Source organism: Tursiops truncatus, chromosome 9 (genome assembly GCF_011762595.2).
Source record: "Tursiops truncatus isolate mTurTru1 chromosome 9, mTurTru1.mat.Y, whole genome shotgun sequence".
Classification (NCBI taxonomy): Eukaryota; Metazoa; Chordata; class Mammalia; order Artiodactyla; family Delphinidae; genus Tursiops; species Tursiops truncatus.
The window spans coordinates 47,239,455-47,261,080 of NC_047042.1; the positions used below are offsets into that span (position 1 = coordinate 47,239,455).

Below are 21,626 nucleotides of genomic sequence, written 5' to 3' on the forward strand. Positions count from 1 at the left end.
TGTTTTGTCTGTGCTTAATTCTCAAGGCATATCCTCAGCGGGGGAATGAGAAAGTGGCCACTTCTTTGTGGGGTTACCTTGGGATGTGCAGGCATGGCAATACTAATTTTTCTCAGTTGAAAAACTAAACTATTTGAATAAAATAAAACAAAGAATAACTAAATATGGCAACTGGAATTCTCAATTAATATGGAGTATTCCATCAGCTCTATTTCTTAATGGGAGCCCAACTTGCATACAAAGAGGAGATAACAGGTTGGAGCTGGAAGGTCAATCATGCCACCTCCTTATTGAACACAGCCGTGAACTTCATCAGGTGAGATGAAGCCAGCTATCCAGGCCCACATGGTTAATCCCAGCAATGACAGGATCAGGGTCTGCCTCATAGAGAAGCGTTCTTTCCACTCACTGTACCTCCTGTAAATTCATCTTAAACCCTGAAGAGAGACTTTCACATGTCTCTTTCCATTGTAACTTATCAAAGCACTTCACTTCTCATACGCTCCCCCATCTTTAGCATCATTATAATCAAAATATTTGTCATTTACTTATGAAGTGAAAGACAATGCATTAAAAGTGGTACATTCATTATCTCATTTAATCCTAATTACAGCCCTGAGGGAGTACGTATTGATATTATATCACTCTTAACATTTCACAGATGTTCCAGGTCACACCTGGTAAGGGGTGGCTCTCAATCTATTTCTGATGTCAGAGGCTGTACCATTATCCGCTGCATGATGCTTCTGCCATGGAACTAATGAGGATCTCGTTATTTACTCTTCTTCCTAATATATAGTTTCTTCTGTTTTTATAGTTATCAACTTGAGTTCTGCTTTTCGATGGATCATTTAAAGACTTAAATGTAAATTGCATAAGTATTCTTAATCTTGGCCCCTGTCCATTTGGCCTATGTTCTTATTTACATTTTTATATAGTCTGTTACTAATGTATATTGGATGTATTTCATGCTAAAATCATCATTTTCTCTGTTTGCATTATTCATGGAGAAGACATTAAGTCACAGGTGAATAAAGCAATATTAAATATTATTCATTAGGGATCCAAAACCAAGAAGCATATGTTTTAGATTTTAGACTATGAGCAATGCCTATCTAAAAAGCTACATTCACGAAAAGTACCAGAATACAGTAGGCATAAGATGGACTTTTTTCCATTGTATTTATTAGAAATTTTATTTGGACAAAAGTAAATAAAAGTTAATAGGCACATGTATTATTTATCTTAGAATTTTTAAAAAGTTTAAAAAAAATAAACTCTGGTTTTTGGCCTCTATGGGCCATGAGGGATTCATAAGTATATTGTGCACCTATTTATGGTGATCTTACTGGGATCATACACTGAGTTTAACAATTTGGTTGGTTATTAAGAGGTCCAATCATTCAAAAGGACTGAAACTGCAATTGGGATAGGCCACCACTAGGTGGATTTAGGTCTCAGGTGGGGGGTGTGTGTGTATATTTTAATTCTTTTAAATCTGAGATCCTGTTAAGTGACAATAAGTATCTTTTTTTTTTCTTTTTTTTTTTAAACAAAACCTCAGCTCTTTTACAACAGCTGAATGTGAACATGCATACCTAACACGGGGAGCAAGGAAAATTAAATATAAGCTATACTATTTCTTTTTCTCATTTTGTGTATGGATTAATTATTATTGACAACTAATCTAAGGCTGATCCTTTTTCTGGACCAGATTTGCTCAGTTTGAATGCTCTCTCAGAGACACAGCTTATCCAGGCTGATGAATATTTACTTGGCAAAACAATGAAGAATTAACAGCACCTACCAGCACACCACCCACATCCTCCTTTCTCTGGCCACCTGTAGTTTTCCTTACTCCCTCGGCTTTCTACAAAACATTTTTGGGTGTGAGAGGAGGGCTGGAAGAATCCCAGTAGTGCTCTATTAGCCTTCTGCTTCTGGTTTTCGAGATTTTTATTCCATAAAGCAGAAAGCAGAGAAGAAGGAAAAAGAGCCTAGTCTAATTTTTATAATTGCAAAGAATAACTTTCAGTTCACTTTAAAAAGTTTTTAATATACTGAATGACTTTTCTGTAACCAGCCCTGAGCTTGGTATTAATATACAACCATGAACCAGATACAATGCCTATATTCTAGTAGGAGATTCAACAAATGAGAAAATAGATGATAGATGATAGATAGATGGACAGATAGGCAGATAGGGTGATTAGAAGGAACTAAACATAGAAATATAATTAGAGAATAATTTAGGGCTTCCCTAGTGGCGCAGTGGTTAAGAATCCGCCTGCCAATGCAGGAGACACGGGTTCAAGCCTTGGTCCCGGAAGATCCCACATGCCGCGGAGCAACTAAGCCCGCGCGCCACAACTACTGAGCCTGTGCTCTAGAGCCCTCGAGCCACAACTGCTGAAGCCTGTGCTCCTAGAGCCCGTGCTCCGCAACAAGGGAAGCCACTGCAGTGAGAAGCCCGCGCACCGCAATGAAGAGTAGCCCCTGCTTGCCGCAACGAGAGAAAGCCCACGCAGCAACGAAGACCCAACACAGCCAAAAATAAAATAAATAAAGTTAATTAAAAAAATTAGAGAATAATTTAGAGAAACCTAATTTCCCCACCCGTACCACTTTTGACATGTTTAAACTCAGAGAAAAATTGAAAGGGTAGTTCAGTGACTGCCCATATACCCTTCACTTGTATTCACCAATCACCAGTTACCATTTTGCCACTTCTGCTTTACCTTTCCAAGTAAAGATGCTTTTATTTTTCTGCACCATTTGAAAGTAAGTTGGAGATATCATAAAACTTCACCTCTGCATACTTGAGCTTGCATCTTCTATCATAAAACTTCACCTCTGCATACTTCAGCTTGCATCTTCTAAATATGAGGGCATTCTTCTACATAACCACAATGTTATCATAACACCCACCAGCATCAGTGGTGCCATCTAATGCCTGACCCAGATTCAAATGTTCTCAGTGGTCTCCAGATTCCTTTAATAGTTGCTAACCCTCCCATCTCCCACCCCACCCCCAATCCAAGATCCAATCAAGAATCAGAATTCACATTTACTTATGTCTTACAAAAAAATCCTTCTTCATGTAAAACAGCCTTTCTATCCTTGTTTTTTTGTTTTTCATGACACTTTTTTTCAGTGCAAGCAAGATATCTTCTGGAATAACCTACGTTCTGAATTTATTTCTTCCTGGAGTCCTTAATTCAGTAGCACTTTCCTGTAAATTAGAAGTTACTTGAGGCTTGATTAGATTCAGGTTAAACAATTTTGACAAGAATACGAATAAGTGACATGTACTTCACATTGCATTGCATCGGAATATAAACACAGGTTGTTCCACTCTTTGTGATGCTAAATCTGAGCAACTGATTAAGCTGGTGACCACCAGATCAACAGGGTTAATTTGTCCTTTCTTTTTATAGATCCAAGCGAATATTCTGCTCCCTAAACCTTTTCGTCTGTTTGGTTTTAGCACCCATTAATGATTCTTGCCCAATTATTATTATATTGGAGTTGCAAATGGTGATTTTACTTCTACTATTTCTAGCATTAATATCGATAGGCAGTATTCTATTTCTTAAAAAATTCTCTGTTATTGAGCTCCCCTTCTCCCTCTTCTACATTCTCTCTCTTTTTTTTTCTGGAAATTATTTTCTATCAGTTTATAGAGAGCCATTCCTTACCTTTTTACAGATTTCTACCTTAATTTCTATCTCCAAAATCAGGATAATATTTATTTTGTAGGAAATTAGTACAATGATCTAATAAAACAGAAAGTCTCTATCCCATTTTCTTTCCCAGTGATTTAAAACTCTACATGGATAAATCCTCCAACTCATACCTTCTTAGTGCCTTGATTCTTCACTCCCAATACCCTTTTCTTCCACTACCTCAGCTATCCACTCCCATGGCCATATTCTGTATCAGAAACTTTCTCACTGTAAGACCTTTATTTCAAGTCTCAGACTCTCCAACAACCACCTCCTGCATTTCCAAGTCATTTGCTCGGGTAGCGCTATTGTTCTAAAATGTTTGAAATTGTTCCAACCTCAAATTCATTGACAACGCCTGCCTCAGAACTTTCTCCCTTTCCAACTGTCCCCACTCTGCGTAACATCTCTCCTTGTCCAATCTAGCTCCCATCCTTTAATCACTTCCTTGAATATACTCTCAATCCCTTTGTACTTCTTTTCTAATGTCTTGTGGGGCAAAACTCAAACCATTTCTTTACTTCACATACGCACCTGAGCAGCTATATGTTATTTGGGAAAATCACAAAACAGCTGAATGCTTTCTCTTGCATGAATGTCAAAGCTCATATTCGGTACTCAAAATGTCAAGCAATCCTCAATTTCTTTAGCAGGTTAGCTTTTCTCCTTTTAAGTTAATAATTTTATACCTCCTTTTCCTCAAACTTCCCACCATCCCTCATCTACTCACACTTCGGCTTGAAGGCCTTGCCTTATAATTCATTGAGAAAATGAAAGCAACCAGACATGAGTCCCCTCACGTTTCCCCACCAAATCTACACCTCTCACTATAGCTACATCCATCTCCTCCTATCTCTACTGTTAAAGTGGAGAAGGTGTCCTCCAGCTGTCCTTAGGATTTCATTTTTTCTATTATCCCTTCTCTCTTCTGCTTCATCAAACTCTTTCCCTACTGATTCATCTTCATCTTTCCCTACTGATTTCATCAGCACAAAGACATACTAATTGCATCTCCCACTTTAAAAACAACACTCCCTTGACCCTACATTTCTAACCACCACATCATTTCTCTGAACTCCACTGTGGTGGCTTAAAATATGTCCACAGGGGCTTCCCTGGTGGCGCAGTGGTTGAGAGTCCGCCTGCCGATGCAGGGGACGCGATTTCGTGCCCCGGTCCGGGAAGATCCCCCATGCCGCGGAGCGGCTGGGCCCATGAGCCATGACCGCTGAGCCTGCGCATCCGGAGCCTGTGCTCCGCAACGGGAGAGGCCGCAACAGTGAGAGGCCCGCGTACCGCAAAAAATAAATAAATAAATAAATAAATAAATAAATAAATATATATATATATATATATATATATATATATATTTATCGACAAATTTGACATTCCTCCCCAAAAGAGGAGCCTAATGCACTGCTCCTTAAGAGTAGGTTGGATTTAGTGGCTGACTTCTAATAAACAGAATAAGACAGAAGTGACATGTGACTCAGTCATAAAAGGCAGAGGCTTCCTCCTTGCTCCCTCACTCAGGTCACTCACTCACTGGGGAAAGCCAGCTGCCTTATTGTGAGGACATTTCTCAGGCAGCCCTGTGGCAAGGTCCACGTGGCAAGGAACTAAATCCTGCCAACAGCCATGCAAGTGAGTCATGTTGGAAATGCCTTCAGATGACTGCAACCTCACGAGTGACCATGAGCCAGAAGCACTTCACTAAGCTGCTTCCAGTTTCTGACCTACAACAATGCTGAGATAATGTATTTTAAGCTACCTTGTTTGGGGATAGTTTAGTGCATCATAACACATAATTAATACAGCCATGATAAGTAAATTATTCGAGACACACACTGCCTCCTCTTACTCATTACCCATTCACTTCTCAACCAACTACAGTCTGGCTTCTGTTCTTGCCACACAGAAACTGCTCTCATCAAGATCATCAGAGATCTTTGTGCTGTCAAATCCAATTACATCTCTCCCCACTCTCATCTCACTTGAGTTCTTAGCAGCATTTGGCATGTTCTCCTCTTCCTTCCTTCTTGAAACACGCTTCTGCCTTGGCTTTTGCAATACTATTCTCCTCTTTCTTCCCTTATTATCCCTTTTCTGACTCCTTTGCTGTTTCCTGTACCTCATCCAAATAGAAATGTAATGGTTCTTGAGGGCCAAAATTGGGTGCTTTCCTCTTTCCTCTCTCCCTTTCATTCCAATGGGTTTACATACCGCCTGTATGTAAAGTAATTTGGATTACTCCAAAATGAAGTGTATCTTTCAAATATTTTTATATAAATACAGGCAGATACAAATACATATTCTTGTTTTTCCCCTTTACTTCACAAAAGGTAGCAGACTATACACCGTTCTGCACATTTCTTTTTTTCAAATGTTCTAAAATCCATATTCTCTTTTTTCTGAAACAGCTTTATTGAGATATAACCACATTCTCTTTTGTGATGTGTTGCTCTCTCCCTCTATCACTCCTGGTCAAGATTCACTAATACGAATGATCGTTTTAAATTAAAAATTGTATGATAATAAACACGATGAAAATACATGGTTTAAAATGTTCAGACATCATAAGCCTTACAAAACAAAAGCAAAGTCTCCTTCCATGATCACTGACCTCCCCAATCTCCATGACCCCAATCTCATGTATCGACTCTTCAGTTTGTGTCACAGACTGTTTCTATGCATATCGTACACATGCAAAACAGAATTCCTCTAATTTTTCCACCATAGGATGATATGTATGTACATTCTGCATCCCCCTGAATGGTACTTTGATTATCCATGGTGTTGGATTAACTAGATTTAGGTACTGCACTTATTGTTTAGACATACATGCTTCCATTCGGTCCTATTAGTTCTTTGAGGAGCCCCACTGTATACGTAAGAAAGGCCCAGAGGGAATAGGTGATTTCTAAAGACTAAAGAGTCACTTCCACACAGAACTGGGACTTGACCTCAGGACTTTTGAATTCATTTGTCCTGCTCTTTCGATGACACTAAGTCCCTTTTTATGACACTGATGTACTCAGTGGTCTCTGCACCAAGCCAATCTGGCCTCTTGACAGGGTTTGAGTGACCATTACACTCAAAGATTAGCCTTCAAAGATTAGATACGGATGAGGGGCTATGGGTCCCTTTCCCCACAATCTCACTGCCAGACAGTATGTTTCAATAAACACAAAGCTCAAACTCAAATCTGTCACACACGAATGTTTATTACCAAGGAGGCATGAAAATCATCCTGTGATCCGTTGTTCTGTAAAGTCAGTGAAGTCCCAGCTCTGTCCTGTGTATTTCAATAAGCACATGACAGAAAGTTTCAGTCTGAGACTAAGTTCTGAAGGGAGGATTCAGCTCACTTCAGATCAGAAAGCAGAATCTTCCTTGGTCAATAGTGTGGACACAGCATACAACAGTGTTCTAGAGCTGGTGCTATGGTCTGAACATTTTGTCCCACCCCAGATTCATATGTTGAAGTCCTAACCTCCAAGGTGATGGTATTAGGAGGTGGGACCTTCGGAGGTGATTAGCTTATGAGGGTGGAGCGCTCATGAGCGGCACTAGTGCCTTTTTTTAAAGAAAAATTTATTTATTCATTATTTTTGGCTGTGTTGGGTCTTCGTTTCTGTGTGAGGGCTTTCTCTAGTTGCGGCGAGCGGGGGCCACTCTTCATCGCGGTGAGCGGGCCTCTCACTATCGCGGCTTCTCCCGTTGTGGAGCACAGGCTCCAGACGTGCAGGCTCAGTAGCTGTGGCTCACGGGCCTAGTTGCTCCGCGGCATGTAGGGATCCTCCCAGACCAGGGTTCGAACCCGTGTCCCCTGCATTGGCAGGCAGATTCTCAACCACTGCGCCACCAGGGAAGCCCACTAGTGCCCTTTTAAGAGACCCTACAGAACTCCCTTGTTTCTTCCACTATGTTAAGACACAGCAAAAAGACAGCAGTCTAGGAAGCAGTTTCTCACTTGACACTGAATCTGCCGGCAACTTGATCTTGGACTGCCCAGCCTCCAGAATGTGAGAAATAAATGTTTCTTGTTTCTAAACCACTCAGTTTATAGGTTTTTTGTTATAGCAGCCTGAATGGACTAAGATAGCCAAGAACCCACTTCACTGGTTTGAGTATGCTGGCTTCCTTGTTCTTGTTCTTACTCTAGGCAGAGCTGGAGCTGCTTAGATTGACACAATATGTCTTGCTAATCCACATATTTTGGACAAAACTAGCTTTACCTTGAATAATTATCTCTAATATCTCTTGAGTTAATGAGTGAACTCTCCAGGTGCAGATTTTGATGGTTATACATGATATGGTGATCTCCAAAGTTTGGACTTCTTTAATGCTAACTAACCAGGCTAGGGGTTTGAATCACTGATTATGGTATTCAGATGATAACTATCCACGTTTAAGGTTTAAAGTCAATACACACACACACACACACACACACACACACACACTCCTCTGCCTAACGTGAAGAAATTTAAAACAAATTATAGATGACACAGCACCTGCAATCAATTGCCCAAGAATATATCTCTTTTCTTACCCTCTTCTTCATGCTATGCTGGGAGCAAGCAAACACAGCGAAATAGGAACAAGTACTCTAGGGTCAGTAGGTCTCAATCCAAATGGAATTTCTGACACTTCTTAGTTATGTAACCTTATGTAAGTTATCATGTAACCTCTCTAAGCCTCACTTTCCTTATCTGTAAAATGAGGATAATAAGAAGTAATATGATAAAGCATGCAAAATGCTTAGTACATAGGAACAATTACTACTATTTCATCATCCTTTCTTTTTATTCTCCCAATATTTACTTCTCCCAAGTCCATATCTTGCATCCACCCATCTAATCAATTTTTAGAGGCTAACTATTAAGTGCAAAGTCCTGTGGCTGGCACTGGAAGACCCAGTGATCAATGGGATGGGGGTCTCTCCCTACAATTAACCTACACTCTCAGGTGGAGGAGGTTCAGATTTAAATGATGGTTAATGCTTATTGGCTTCTTACAATGTACCAAGCACAGTGGTGAGCACTTTGCTCTCATCATAACATTTGATTTTAAGCCACGTATGAGGCAGACATTCTTTTACAAAATAGGAATCTGCGGGGCAGGGAAGTTGAGCACCTTATCCAAGCTGGATAGAACCCAGGTAGCCTGAGCCTTAAACTCTGGATGCACGCCTGCACCACGCCTCCTGGCCCCTCAGCTTTGGGAGCACTCCTCTCTTCTTCATATCTCTCCTCCTATGTCCTCATGAAAACAGCATTCAATTCCTCCTCTGCTTGAACTCTTTTAAAATTAATCTTAGAAATAATGATCTTATCAATACAACTCCAGATGTTACAGTGTTCCTCTAGTAGCCCTTCTTCCACAGCACAGTTAAGGAAGGGCACAGGGTCTGGAGCCGGACTGCCTGACTCTGCCACTCTCCAGCTGTGTGACCTAGGGCAAGTTACACAGCTACCCTGTGCCTTGGTTTTCTCACCTATAAAATTGGGATGTTACCTACCTCAGAGAAATACCGAGAATCAAAAGTAGGCAAAGTTCTAAGCACAATCCCAGGCACATAGTGGGTGCTACATAAATGGAAGGCTTTATTATCCTACAGTAATTACGTATTCAGACTATATTCATGTATCCCACAGGTCAGAAACCTCCTTTTCTTTCCTTAATATCTCCAGTTCTGTATTCTCTCAAACACATTTACTCAGTTAAACTCAACAGATCTAGTACTATTTCTTTCTGTTGGTAAATAAAAACAGATCATGCTTGAAGATGCTACTTTGCTCTGCCCAAACTCAAGTCTTCCTCACCTTCCGCCCCTCTCCCTCCACTGGTCGTCATCCTTCCGTTTATCACTGCTCCCTGTGTCGAGGGATCAATTCGCCGTCTCATATTACTCCTTGCCTTCCACAAACGCAAAGTTTCGAGCTCTGAACTCTAGCTCCCCGCGCTCCCCCGCCCCTCCGGTTTCCACTTCAGGCCACACGAGGAGATGAGGTAGAACTCCGCAGCTTTGGGCAGCAAATCGCCTCCTCTATCGTCCCAGCAACCGGTGGGATCTTGCCAAAGCTGCCAAGAGAACACCAGACCTTAACCCAGGGCTACGGCTCCCGTCTCTGTACTTTGAGCTTTGAAGAATAAAAGAATCCCGCGAGTAAATGTTTCCTTGAACCTCGAGCATAAAGGTAGCTTTGATTCACGCGGATAAAAATGGCCTTGAACCTTTAGGGGCGGCGCGGCGGGGGCGGGGCGGCGCGGGACAACGTGACCTTAGCCCAACGCCCGGGCAGCGCACCAGCCCGGGAGGAAACGACGGGCGAGGTGGGCACCACCAGGGGCGGGGCAGGCGCCAGCCCGCAGCGCCTCCCCAGCGCCTGCGCTCGCACGTCGCGCCCCAAGACCATGGGGAAGCTGGTGGCGCTTACCCTGCTGGGCGCCGGCCTGGCCCTAATCGGGGAGAGGTTAATGACGCTTAGGTGAGTTGGCATCTTGATGGGAACATCCTCGGCTCCTATTCTCTTCTTCCAAGTTAGGTTAAGGGCTGCCCGGTGCCGCCTTCCTATAGCGGGTAAGAATGAGCAGTTTGGGACCCCATTCCTCAATCCCACCTAGCAAACTGTCCCTTGAGAAGCGCACATAGAGTGAGCTGACTTCTTGCCTTTCCTAAGATGGTGGGGCAGAAATGCCGCCCCGCACCCACCCCTTTCCCAGGTCGCCTTTAGCATTCAGCTCCTGAACAAACTAACTCTTTTGGAAGCGCTGAACTTGGGGTAGGGAGCCAGCCTATAAGCTGGATGTTTTTTGGCTGACTCAGAGGTTGCCCAAGGCAAGTTCCACACTGAGGAATACTGGGTTACCAACTCATCCCAGACTAAAAGAGCTAGGTGGACGGCAGGGAAATGAGCCAAAACCTGCAGGGGGAGCCTGGCATTTTGTAGGTATCTGACCTTTTGAGTTGGAAGATCTCTTGGTGATAGCCATCCCAGAAATATCTCAGGAAAAGTTAATACTGGGCTGGTAAGAAGAAACGTTAGGTGATGATGTGCATTTCTGAGTGGATCTATTAGCCTCTACTTGCCTTCAATTGTCTTTGGGTTGTTTTTATTTATTTCTTTAAGTAGAAACTGGTTGTCTCCTCAGAGGTTCACGTCTAGAATCTACTGAGGAGCCTAATGCCTTTTTTTTTCCCTCTTAATTTACTTATTTATTTATTTATTTTTGGCTGCGTTGGGTCTTCGCGCTGCTGCGCGGGCTTTCTCTAGTTGCGGAGAGCAGGGACTACTGTTTGTTGCTGTGTGCAGGCTTCTCCTTGTGGTGGCTTCTCTTGTTGCAGAGCAACGGGCTCTAGGCACGCCAGCTTCAGTAGTTATGGCACGCAGGCTCAGTAGTTGTGGCTCACGGGCTCTAGAGCGCAGGCTCAGTAGTTGTGGCGCAGGGTCTTAGTTGCTCTGCGGCATGTGGGATTTTCCCTGACCAGGGCTCGAACCCACGTGCCCTGCATTGGCAGGCGGATTCTTAACCACTGCGCCACCAGGGAATTCCCGAGCCTAATGCCTTTTGATAATACTTTCTAGTTCAGCTTGAAAGAGTTTATTGTTACATTTGCTCCCAATGCACCCAAGTGAGAGAATCATAAAAAAAAAAATAATTATAAAGCTGATCTAAGGAGTATTTTTTTTAAAGTGACAGTAGGATAAGTCTAAGTGTAGAGTCTTCCTGAATACAATTTAATAAAAATGTAAAATTATTCCTGGTATTTAGAAGAATGTTTCACTGTGGAAACAAAAACACTATTCAGAAATAGTTTGGCCAATTGTTTAAATTGTGGTCAGTTTAATGAATTTAAATACTTGCAAAGTAAATTAGCGTAAAAATTTAAAAATAATAAAGTTAAAGCAAAAGTTACAGGGTTTAGCTATTAAAATACCCTGTTGAATTTGGGAAAGCAGTAGGGGGCACAGGGATCAAAAGGCAAAACTATAGGGGGTTAAGGGAACCAAAGTGCAGATTTATAATAGGCAATACTTGAGCACATTAAATAATATTATTTTGTGCATTTAAATTAATATTTATTTACTATTAAATAAGTAATATAGGCACATTACCCAGATAATGTCCACATTATATAAATAAATAAAAGATGTTTACTTATTTGTGATATCATCCATAAATGATGAGAAAGAGAGTTAATGAATACGAAGGTGATTAAAGACCATGTTTAGACATTGATTTTGGATGTTGTGCATTGACCTCCAATGTTTTTATCTTCTACAGAGAAAGAACTAATGCATATCGAGAAGTGGAGCCAGTAGAACCCCAGAACTGCCACCTTATTGAGGGACTTGGTATGTATGTGACAGTACAATTTCTTGGTACCATCCACCTGACAAAGGCCGCCAGCTAATTTAATTTGCTGCTGCTACTTAAACCCTCCTATTGAGCCTTCAGCCTCATCAGCTGTACCCAAGCTACCTCATCCCACATCTCCAAGAGGTCTCCTAAATGTCAAAATCTGTGGCTTTTTCTCAGTCCTCTTTCTTACTGATATCTCTCAATCATTTGAAAAATGTTATTGACTACTCTTTGGTTGGTCCCTTGCTGAACTGTGCTCCTGTCCCTTCTGTGAAATTTCACTTCCTTCTCTGTCTTCTTCTGTTGCCTATCTCACTTCTTTTTTTTCTTCTCCCCTCTCCTTGATGATATTCCTAACTTCAAGTGTCACTTCCTTCAAAACTTATCTGCAAGTACTAAGAGGAATATGACTTAGCCCTTATTCTCAAGAACCTCACAACCAACTGAGTTGTTTTTTTTTTAATTAATTGAAAATCCATAGCTCGATCCCTAATCACTCAAACCGCAGGCCTTCTTTTCCCGTCTGAAATCTACTTTACCTTTCTGTCATTTCCTCCCTCATGCCCCCACCTATAACCAGCTCTTCTTCTAGACTTCTCCTAAGCATGGTACCCGCATTGTCAAAGAGACTCAGTTCAAAATTTAGCAACCATTTGTTGTCCCCTCATCGCTCACTGTTTCACGTGAGATATGTTGGCCTCTCCTGGGCCGCCACACAGAGCTGATCTCATTTACTCCTTACTGCCTCAACTGCTTCTTCTGGCTCCAAGTCTTTCACTGTCCCTGACAATACTACTAGAAAAACAAAATTCTAGCTAGATTCTGTTCACCGTTCTGGGAATGTGTTCTTTCATTTTCTCACCTTTGCTCATGAAATTACCCCCAATGATTTCTTCATCTCTGCTGGCTGAAATCAGCTGGAAACTCCTCTCGTACCTCTGAACTCTCACAGCACTCTGAAACTCTGATTCACTTGTGACACCTACTAAATGCTTTATTTTAGAGCCAGCAGTGTTCTTTCTTTCTCTCACAATCAGACTGTAAACCTCCTAGGGTCAGGGACTGTGATTTATTTCAGTATGTGACAGGATGAAAGCATAGTTTATTGTGACATAAGAGAGATTATATATATATTATATATTATATAGCTCTCCAAGATATGTTACTAATATATATATATATGTATATATTTTTTCTGATATACATATATACATCAGAAAAAATAAGAGCCCTTTTGATTTTAGTTTTCTGTCTTTTTTCCCTCTCAACTTCTAAAAAAGGAAGAGAAGTAGCCTGGTCCTTGCGCTCACTGGTCTTAGATGAGGTCTGTGCTGCCAGCTAGAAAGCAGAATGAACTGATGACAAACTACTTCCTGAGTTTGGTTTTTAAAAACCTGAGCTCCTTCAAGGGATTCTGATGGAGATGGGAGAAGAATATGTGGGTTTTCTGAATAACAAGGACCTTTGCCCCATTCTGGGGGAAGATCAAGACCTAGGAAGGAATGGTTAGAAAGTATCTTTAGGGAGCCTGGATCCTTTATACCGTGTGTCACAGCCCGAGCAAAGGTTATATGCACACACACGCAGGACGTGGAAGTGGCAAAATTGTCTAAGTTAAAGGGACCACAGGGGCTTGGCAGTGAGTAATTCAGTGGTGACTAGTGTAGAATAAAGGCCAGATGGACTTTCCCAAATATTCAGCGTCGTTTTAAAATTCACCACCTATGGTATCTGCACAACCCTGGCAGAGAGACTCAGGTTGAATTTCCCTCCAATTTAGTGGAACGTGGGCTCAGGGTCAGATTGAATTTGATTTAAAAAATAAGGAAATATAACATTTAATCATTTGTTCACTGTCTTGTGGAGTAATATTCATATTGACTACACATATATCTCCCAAAAGATAAGAGCCCTGCCAAGTAATTTAGAGGGGTAATTAGACTAGATCATTTCTAATATCTAGTCCAACTCTCAGATTGTATGATTCAAACAGACTTGAGAAGTTAAAACTAGAGCAGAAGAAAAAACTGTCATTTCGCTTCTCATGTCTGTTGGCCTGTGTACATTTTATATTTGTAGAACTAAACAAGTGAGAATGATCATGGGTCATTTGTCAGTAGGACAATATTGCTATATATCTAAAAATAATAATACTGCCTTATCAAAGGCCTAGTGTCTATGAGCTTTCTGCTGAGTCCTTTGGAAACGTTTACATCATCCTCACAACCACCCTATAAGGTGGGTGCTGCCATCTGTCTTTGTAGATTAGGAAACTGACACCCAGAAGAATGAAGTTACTTGCCCAGTGGTCCAGAACTAGAGGGTGACAGGCCTAGATTATGAGTCAGAGCAGTTTTCTTCTATGCCTTTGTACTCTCTGTTGTGTAACACTGCCTTTCTTATCTACTGACAGCACATTTTTATTATGAAGCTTCAGGGAAGTATGATAGCAGCAGAAAACAGAAAATCTGAGGTGCAAAAAGGTGAAATATTAATAAATAGAGCTGACCGAGACAAGGCAGGCTAGATATTGAAATAAACCTCACTAATAAGATAATACTCGCAAGACCCAACTATTCCAGAGTGAAAGCTTTATGAAACAATGGAAAACACTAAAGGATTGAAGGCAGGGTGTGGTAGGTAGGCAGTAACAGAGCTGGGGAAAAATTCTGATTTGTGTTTTCTTCAAGACCTAGAGTTTTGTGGTTAATTTTATTGGTGAACAAACTCTTCCTTTTTTTGTTTTCCTTCCCCAGTATTCTTTCTGGGAAGAAAGGTTGAAAGGTGAAATAATTCTAACCTCCAAAAACCATACCTCAAAGATCTTTTTGTGTTAAGTTCATCCTTTTTCCAAGGCTTTGAGGCTCAAGGACTGTCTTAACTAGGAAGTCCTTTGGTTAATCAAAGCTGCACTTGAAATATGAATAGCTTTATCAGCTTGCCCTTGGCAGGATTATCAAGTAGACAGACAGCCATTGTATGCGGTGTCTTCCTATCTTCCCCTCCATCTCTTTTCCCTCCTATAGCTTCCAGCTTCTCCAAGATATGTTTCTACTCCACGGTAGGTTCCATTTGTTTTCTTAGCTGGCTTTCAGAACCTTCTCTCCAAGATGTGAAATGAGGATAATATTACTTGATAGTAATTTGGTGTGACATTCTTTCAGGATGTCTGTAGAGAACTATTGGAGGCCAAAGAAATGAAGTTATGCCAACTAATAGGGTTGACAGATTAAAAGGCAGTAGATGCCTATTTGTAAGCCTTGTTTTAGACTTGGCAGTGGGGTTTTAAGGTTAGTTGTGCACAGGTTAACGAGTATGTGGAGGGGACTCAGGGGCGGGTTCCTGGGGACTCTTACTCCCACAGGTGCCAGTGTTTCTGAGATGCATTCGGCCATCATGCAGATGCAGTGTAGGTGGGGGAGGAGGGCAAAGGAGGGTCAGGAGTAAAGTACAGTCAGCTACTAATTCTTTTCCACATCTGAGTGCAAAGCACCAGCTTCCCTATCCTCTGGGTAGAGCAAGTAAAGACAAGCATAGTCCCTTTGGAAAATGCCCACTCCTGTTGCAGGTGAATTACTGAAGTGGTTAATGCTATCATGGGAGATATGCGACATGGTGTATGGAAGATAAAAAGACCAAACCAGAGAGTATACAACTCAGGACATCTTCTACTCAGAAATTAACACACACTTGTCAATAATTTAACTTCAAGACAAGACAAAGTTCAAGAAACTAAAGCAGTGTATAATTTTTAGTCAGCATACCAGCTTTTACTGAAAGCTTTTACAGTGAAAAGGCAGGTATTATATTGGGTACAAGCATACCGCACTGAATAAAACCTGGTCCTTGTTTCCAGGAAGCTTACTTTCTAGTAGGACATTAACAAATGCAGGAGGTCGCAGCCCAAGTGTGGAAAATGTCGTGGTGGATGCAGTCACAGGTGACTGTATTAGTACATAAAATGGATGCTGAAGCCAAGAGAGGTTGAAAAGGCCGAGAAGGTAGCATTCAACTCATCTTTAAGAGCCCGGGATACTCAGCCCAGTGGAGGTGAGGGTGGTGTGGGACAGGTGTGGGTTGCCAAGAAGCACAGAGCAGCATGTGCTCAGGCATGTAGGTGAGTAAGTTTGGCACGTTTTAGGAACTGCCGACAGAAGTACTGCAGCACACCTGGAATGGAGAGTGAAGAGTGGGAGCCCCAAGAATTGAGACCAGAGCCTCAATTCTGTGGAGAATTTGGGACTTATACTGCCAGCCCTAGTGGACCATTGGTGGGTTTTAAGCAGGGGCGTAACAAGGTCAACTTTGCAATTTAAAAAGATGACTGTCAACAGTGCAGAGAAGGGTTGTAGGGGAGCAAAGCTGACCCATTTGGAAGCTATTACAGAAATCCAGGAGGGAGTTCTAGAGCTTGAAAGCCTTGTGATTAGTTAGATTGGGGGAGTAAGGAAAAGGAAAGCATCAAAGATAACTCCAAGGTTCCTACTTTGTGTACTTGGGGGATAGAAGTGTCATCCACGGAAATTGAAATATAGAAAATGGAGCAGATTCAAGAGGGAAATTTCCAGGTCAGTTTGAGACATGTTGAGTATGAGAAATGAAAAGGCCAGGTAGAAATGTCTAATATACAGGTGAATACAGAGGCCTGGAAATTGGGCTTGATTTAGAGATTGGAGAATCAAGAGCATGTGAGTGGAAGCTGAAGCCATGGGGCTAGAGTCAATGATGCAGGTAGGATGAGTACTCTGCCCCTAGAAACAGCCAAGGGCAGGTAGAGCCTGGGGAGTATCCACATCCAGGATGGAGGTGGGAAGGAGCTCGGGCAAAAGGAAACCAAGAAGTGATTGTTTAGAGAAAAAAAAAGTGAGAGAAAAAAGTTTGTTCAAAAACTAACCCACCCATATTCAACATGATTTTTAAAATTGCTTTATTCATTTTGCTGGATTCTCCCAAAGTCTATTTTACTCCATGTAGAAAAAGCACTAAATCTTTCAGGCCATCAAAATACCATATATAGGTAAATCTTGATTAACTGGATTGCTTAGAAAATGGAAAGCTCTGATTAATGTAATTATTAGGTTACTGGTTGGGGATTAGTTTCAACCTTCAGCATAATCAACATGATTAAATCTCTGTCCTCCAATTTTCAGTGCCTATTGTTTATTATTCTGTTGATTCAAATTTGCATTTTCTTTGGCTTTGTTCCACTTTTCTTTCCCCTGTTCTCCTCTATCCTCTCTCAATTGCCTTTTGACACACTAATAACCCATTACCTTAGGTAACCATTTTCCCATGTATTCCATTTACTATAGCTGTGCAACAAACTACCCCAAAACTTAGGGACTTGAAAGGACAATAGGACTTCCCTGGTGGCACAGTGGTTAAGAATCTCCTTGCAGGGGACATGGGTTCGATCCCTGGTCCGGGAAGATCCCACATGCTGCAGAGCATATAAGCCTGTGCGCCACAACTACAGATCCTGCTCTCTAGAGCCAGCGTGCCACAACTACTGAGCCCACGTGCTGCAAGTACGGAAGCCCTCGCGCCTAGAGCCCGTGCTCTGCAACAAAAGAAGCCTCTGCAATGAGAAGCCCATGCACCACAACGAAGAGTAGCCTCCGCTAGCTGCAACTAGAGAAAGCCCATGCACAGCGACAAGACCCAACGCAGCCAAAATAAATAAATACCCTGTTTTTTTAAAAAAATAAAAAGGCAATAGTTATTTTGCTTATGAGTTTGCAGTTTGGGCAGGGCTTAGTGGAGACAGCTCATCTCTGTTCCATTTGCGTCAGCTACGGTGACTGAAAGGCTGGGAACTGAAGTCATGTGAGACTCCTCCAGACCTCTCTCTGCACTGTGTGGTCTCTCCACAGTCTCTCTTCTGTAGCTTTAAAATACCAGACTTCTTATTTTTAGGTTCAGGGGTCCCAAAGTACATGCCTTGAGAGAGAAAGAAAGCAGTGGCAGGTTTGGTTATGACTTTACCTTGTATGTCAGGTGGCATCACTTCCTCTTCATTCTGTTTGTCAAAGCAGTTAGGAAGGTCTACCCAGGTTCAAGCAGAGAGGATACAGATGTAGCCTCTTAATGGAAGAGTATGAACATCACATTTTAAGACAAGCATGTGAGGAGTGGTTCAAGATGGCAGAGTAGAAGGACGTGTGCACACTCCCTCCTGCAAGAGCACAGGAATCACAACTAACTGCTGAGCAATCATCCACAGGAAGACATGGGAACTCACCAAAAAAGATACCCCACATCCAAAGACAAAGGAGAAGCCACAGTGAGATGGTAGGAGGGGCGCAATCACAGTAAAATCAAATCCCATAACTGATGGGTGGGTGACTCACAAACTGGAGAACACTTATACCACAGAAATCCACCCACTGGAGTGAAGGTTCTAAGCCCCACATCAGGCTTCCCAACCTGGAGCTCCGGCAATGGGAGGAGGAATTCCCAGAGAATCAGACTTTGAAGGCTAGCAGGATTTGATTGAAGGACTTTGACAGGACTGGGGGAAATAGAGACTCCACTCTTAGAAGGCACACACAAAGTAGTGTGTGCATCAGAGCCCAGGGGGAAGGAATAGTGACCCCATAGGAGACTGAACCAGACCTACCTGCTAGTGTTGGAGGGTCTCCTACAGAGGTTGGGGTGGCTGTGGCTCACCACGGGGACAAGGACCCTGGCAGCAGAAGTTCTGGGAAGTACTCTTTGGTGTGAGGCCTCCCAGAGTCCACCATTAGCCCCACCAAAGAGCCTGTAGGCTCCACTGCTGGGTCGCCTGAGGCCAAACAACCAACAGGGAGGGAACTCAGCCCCACCCATCAGCAGACAAGCGGATTAAAGTTTTACTGAGCTCTGCCCACCAGAGCAACACCCAGCTCTACCCACCACCAGTCCCTCCCATCAGGAAACTTCCACAAGCCTCTTAGATAGCCTAATCCACCAGAGGGCAGACAGCAGAAGCAAGAACTACAATCCTGCAACCTGTGGAACAAAAACCACATTCACAGAAAGATAGAAAAAATGAAAAGGAGAGGACTATGTACCACATGAAGGAACAAGATAAAACCCCAGAAAAACAACTAAATGAAGCAGAGATAGGCAAACTTCCAGAAAAAGAATTCAGAATAATGATAGTGAACATTATCCAGGATCTCGGGAAAGAATGGAGGCAAAGGTCAAGAAGATAAAAGAAATGTTTAACAAAGACCTAGAAGAATTAAAGAACAAACAAACAGAGATGAACAATACAATAACTGAAATGAAAAATACCCTAGAAGGAATCAATAGCAGAATAACTGAGGCAGAAGAACGGAGAAGTGACCTGGAAGACAGAATGGTGGAAATCACTACCGTGAAACAAAATAAAGAAAAAAGAATGAAAAGAAATGAAGACAGCCTAAGAGACCTCTGAAACAGCATTAAATGCACCAACATTCACATTATAGGGGTCCCAAAGGAGAAGAGAGACAGAAAGGACCCCAGAAAATATTTGAAGAGATTATAGTCCAAAACGTCCCTAACATGGGAAAGGAAATAGCCACCCAAGTCCAGGAAGTGCAGAGAGTTCCAGGCAGGATAAACCCAAGGAGAAACACACTGAGACACATAGTAATCAAATTGACAAAAATTAAAGACAAAGAAAAATTATTCAAAGCAACAAGGGAAAAATGACAACATACAATGGAACGCCCATAACGTTAACAGCTGATTTCTCAGCAGAAACTTTACAAACCAGAAGGAAGTGGCATGATATATTTAAAGTGATGAAAGGGAAGAAACTGCAACCAGGATTACTCTACCTGGCAAGGATCTCATTCAGATTTGATGGAGAAATCAAAAGCCTTACAGACAAGCAAAAGTTAAGAGAATTCAGCACCACCAAACCAGCTCTATAGCAGATGCTAAAGGAACTTCTCTAAGTGGGAAACACAAGAGAAGAAAAGGAGCTACAAAAACAAACCCAAAACAATTAAGAGAATGGTAATAGGAACATACATATCAATCATTACCTTAAACATGAATGGATTAAATGCTCCAACCAAAAGGCACAGGCTTGCTGAATGGGTAAAAAAACAAGACCCATATATATGCTGTCTACAAGAGACCCACTTGAGACCTAGGGACACATACAGACTGAAAGTGAGGGGATGGAAAAAGATATTCCATGCAAATGGAAACCAAAAGAAAGCTGGAGTAGCAATTCTCATATCAGAAAAAATAGACTTTAAAATAAAGACTATTACAAGAGACAAAGAAGGACACTACATAATGATCAAGGGATCAATCCAAGAAGACAATATAACAATTGTAAATATTTATGCACCCAACATAGGAGCACCACAATACATAAGGCAAATGCTAACAGCTATAAAAGAGGAAATCGACAGTAACACAATAATAGTGGGGGACTTTTAACACCTCAGTTACACTAATGGACAGATCATACAGACACAAAATTAAGGAAACACAAGCTTTAAATGATACAATAGACCAGATAGATTTAATTGATATTTATAGGACATTCCATCTGAAAACAGCAGATTACACTTTCTTCTCAAGTGCACATGGAACATTCTCCAGGATAGATCACATCTTGGGTCACAAATCAAGAGTCGGTAAATTTAAGAAAATGTAAACCATATCAAGCATCTTTTCCGACCACAATGCTTGAAAGATTAGAAATCAATTACAGGGGAAAAAAATGTAAAAAACACAAACACATGGAGGTTAAACACTACATTACTAAATAACCAAGAGATCACTGAAGAAATCAAAGAAGAAATCAAAAAATACCTACAGACAAATGACAATGAAAACACAACAATCCAAACCCCATGGGATGCAGCAAAATCAGTTCTAAGAGGGAAGTTTATAGCAATACAATCCTACCTCAAGAAACAAGAAAAATCTCAAATAAACAATCTAACCTTACACCTAAAGGAACTAGAGAAAGAACAAGCAAAACCCAAATAGTAGAAGGAAAGAAATCATAAAGATCAGAGCAGAAATAAATGAAATAGAAACAAACAAAACAATAGCAAAGATCAATAAAACTAAAAGCTGGTTCTCTGAGAAGATAAACAAAATTGATAAACCTTTAGCCAGACTCATCAAGAAAAAGAGGGAGAGGACTCAAATCAATAAAATTAGAAATTAAAAAGGAGAAGTTACAACAGACACCGCAGAAATACAAAGCATCATAAGAGACTACTACAAGCAACACTATGCCAATAAAATGGACAACCTGGAAGAAATGGGCAAATTCTTAAGAAGGTATAACCTTCCAAGACTGAACCAGGAAGAAATAGAAAATATGAACACACCAGTCACAAGTAGTGAAATTGAAACTGTGATTAAAAATCTTCCAACAGGGCTTCCCTGGTGGCGCAGTGGTTGACAGTCCGCCTGCTGAAGCAGGGGACACAGGTTCGTGCCCCGGTCCAGGAAGATCCCACATGCCACGGAGTGGCTGGGCCCCTGAGCCATGGCTGCTGAGCCTGAGTGTCCGGAGCCTGTGCTCCGCAA

The 21,626-nt window shown here is 41.6% G+C and overlaps 1 protein-coding gene across 1 annotated transcript in view; it reads left to right on the forward strand.

Annotated features, from left to right (window-relative positions):
* Positions 1–10,042: 10,042 nt before the first annotated feature.
* The window catches only part of PON3 (paraoxonase 3), a 34,120-nt gene continuing 22,536 nt past the window's right edge, over positions 10,043–21,626 (forward strand). Inside the window, exons 1-2 of the mRNA XM_019927607.3 lie at positions 10,043–10,216; positions 12,015–12,085. Of these exons, the coding sequence (XP_019783166.1) occupies positions 10,143–10,216; positions 12,015–12,085 (145 nt within the window). The 5' untranslated portion in view covers positions 10,043–10,142. The remainder of the gene's footprint in view (positions 10,217–12,014; positions 12,086–21,626) is intronic.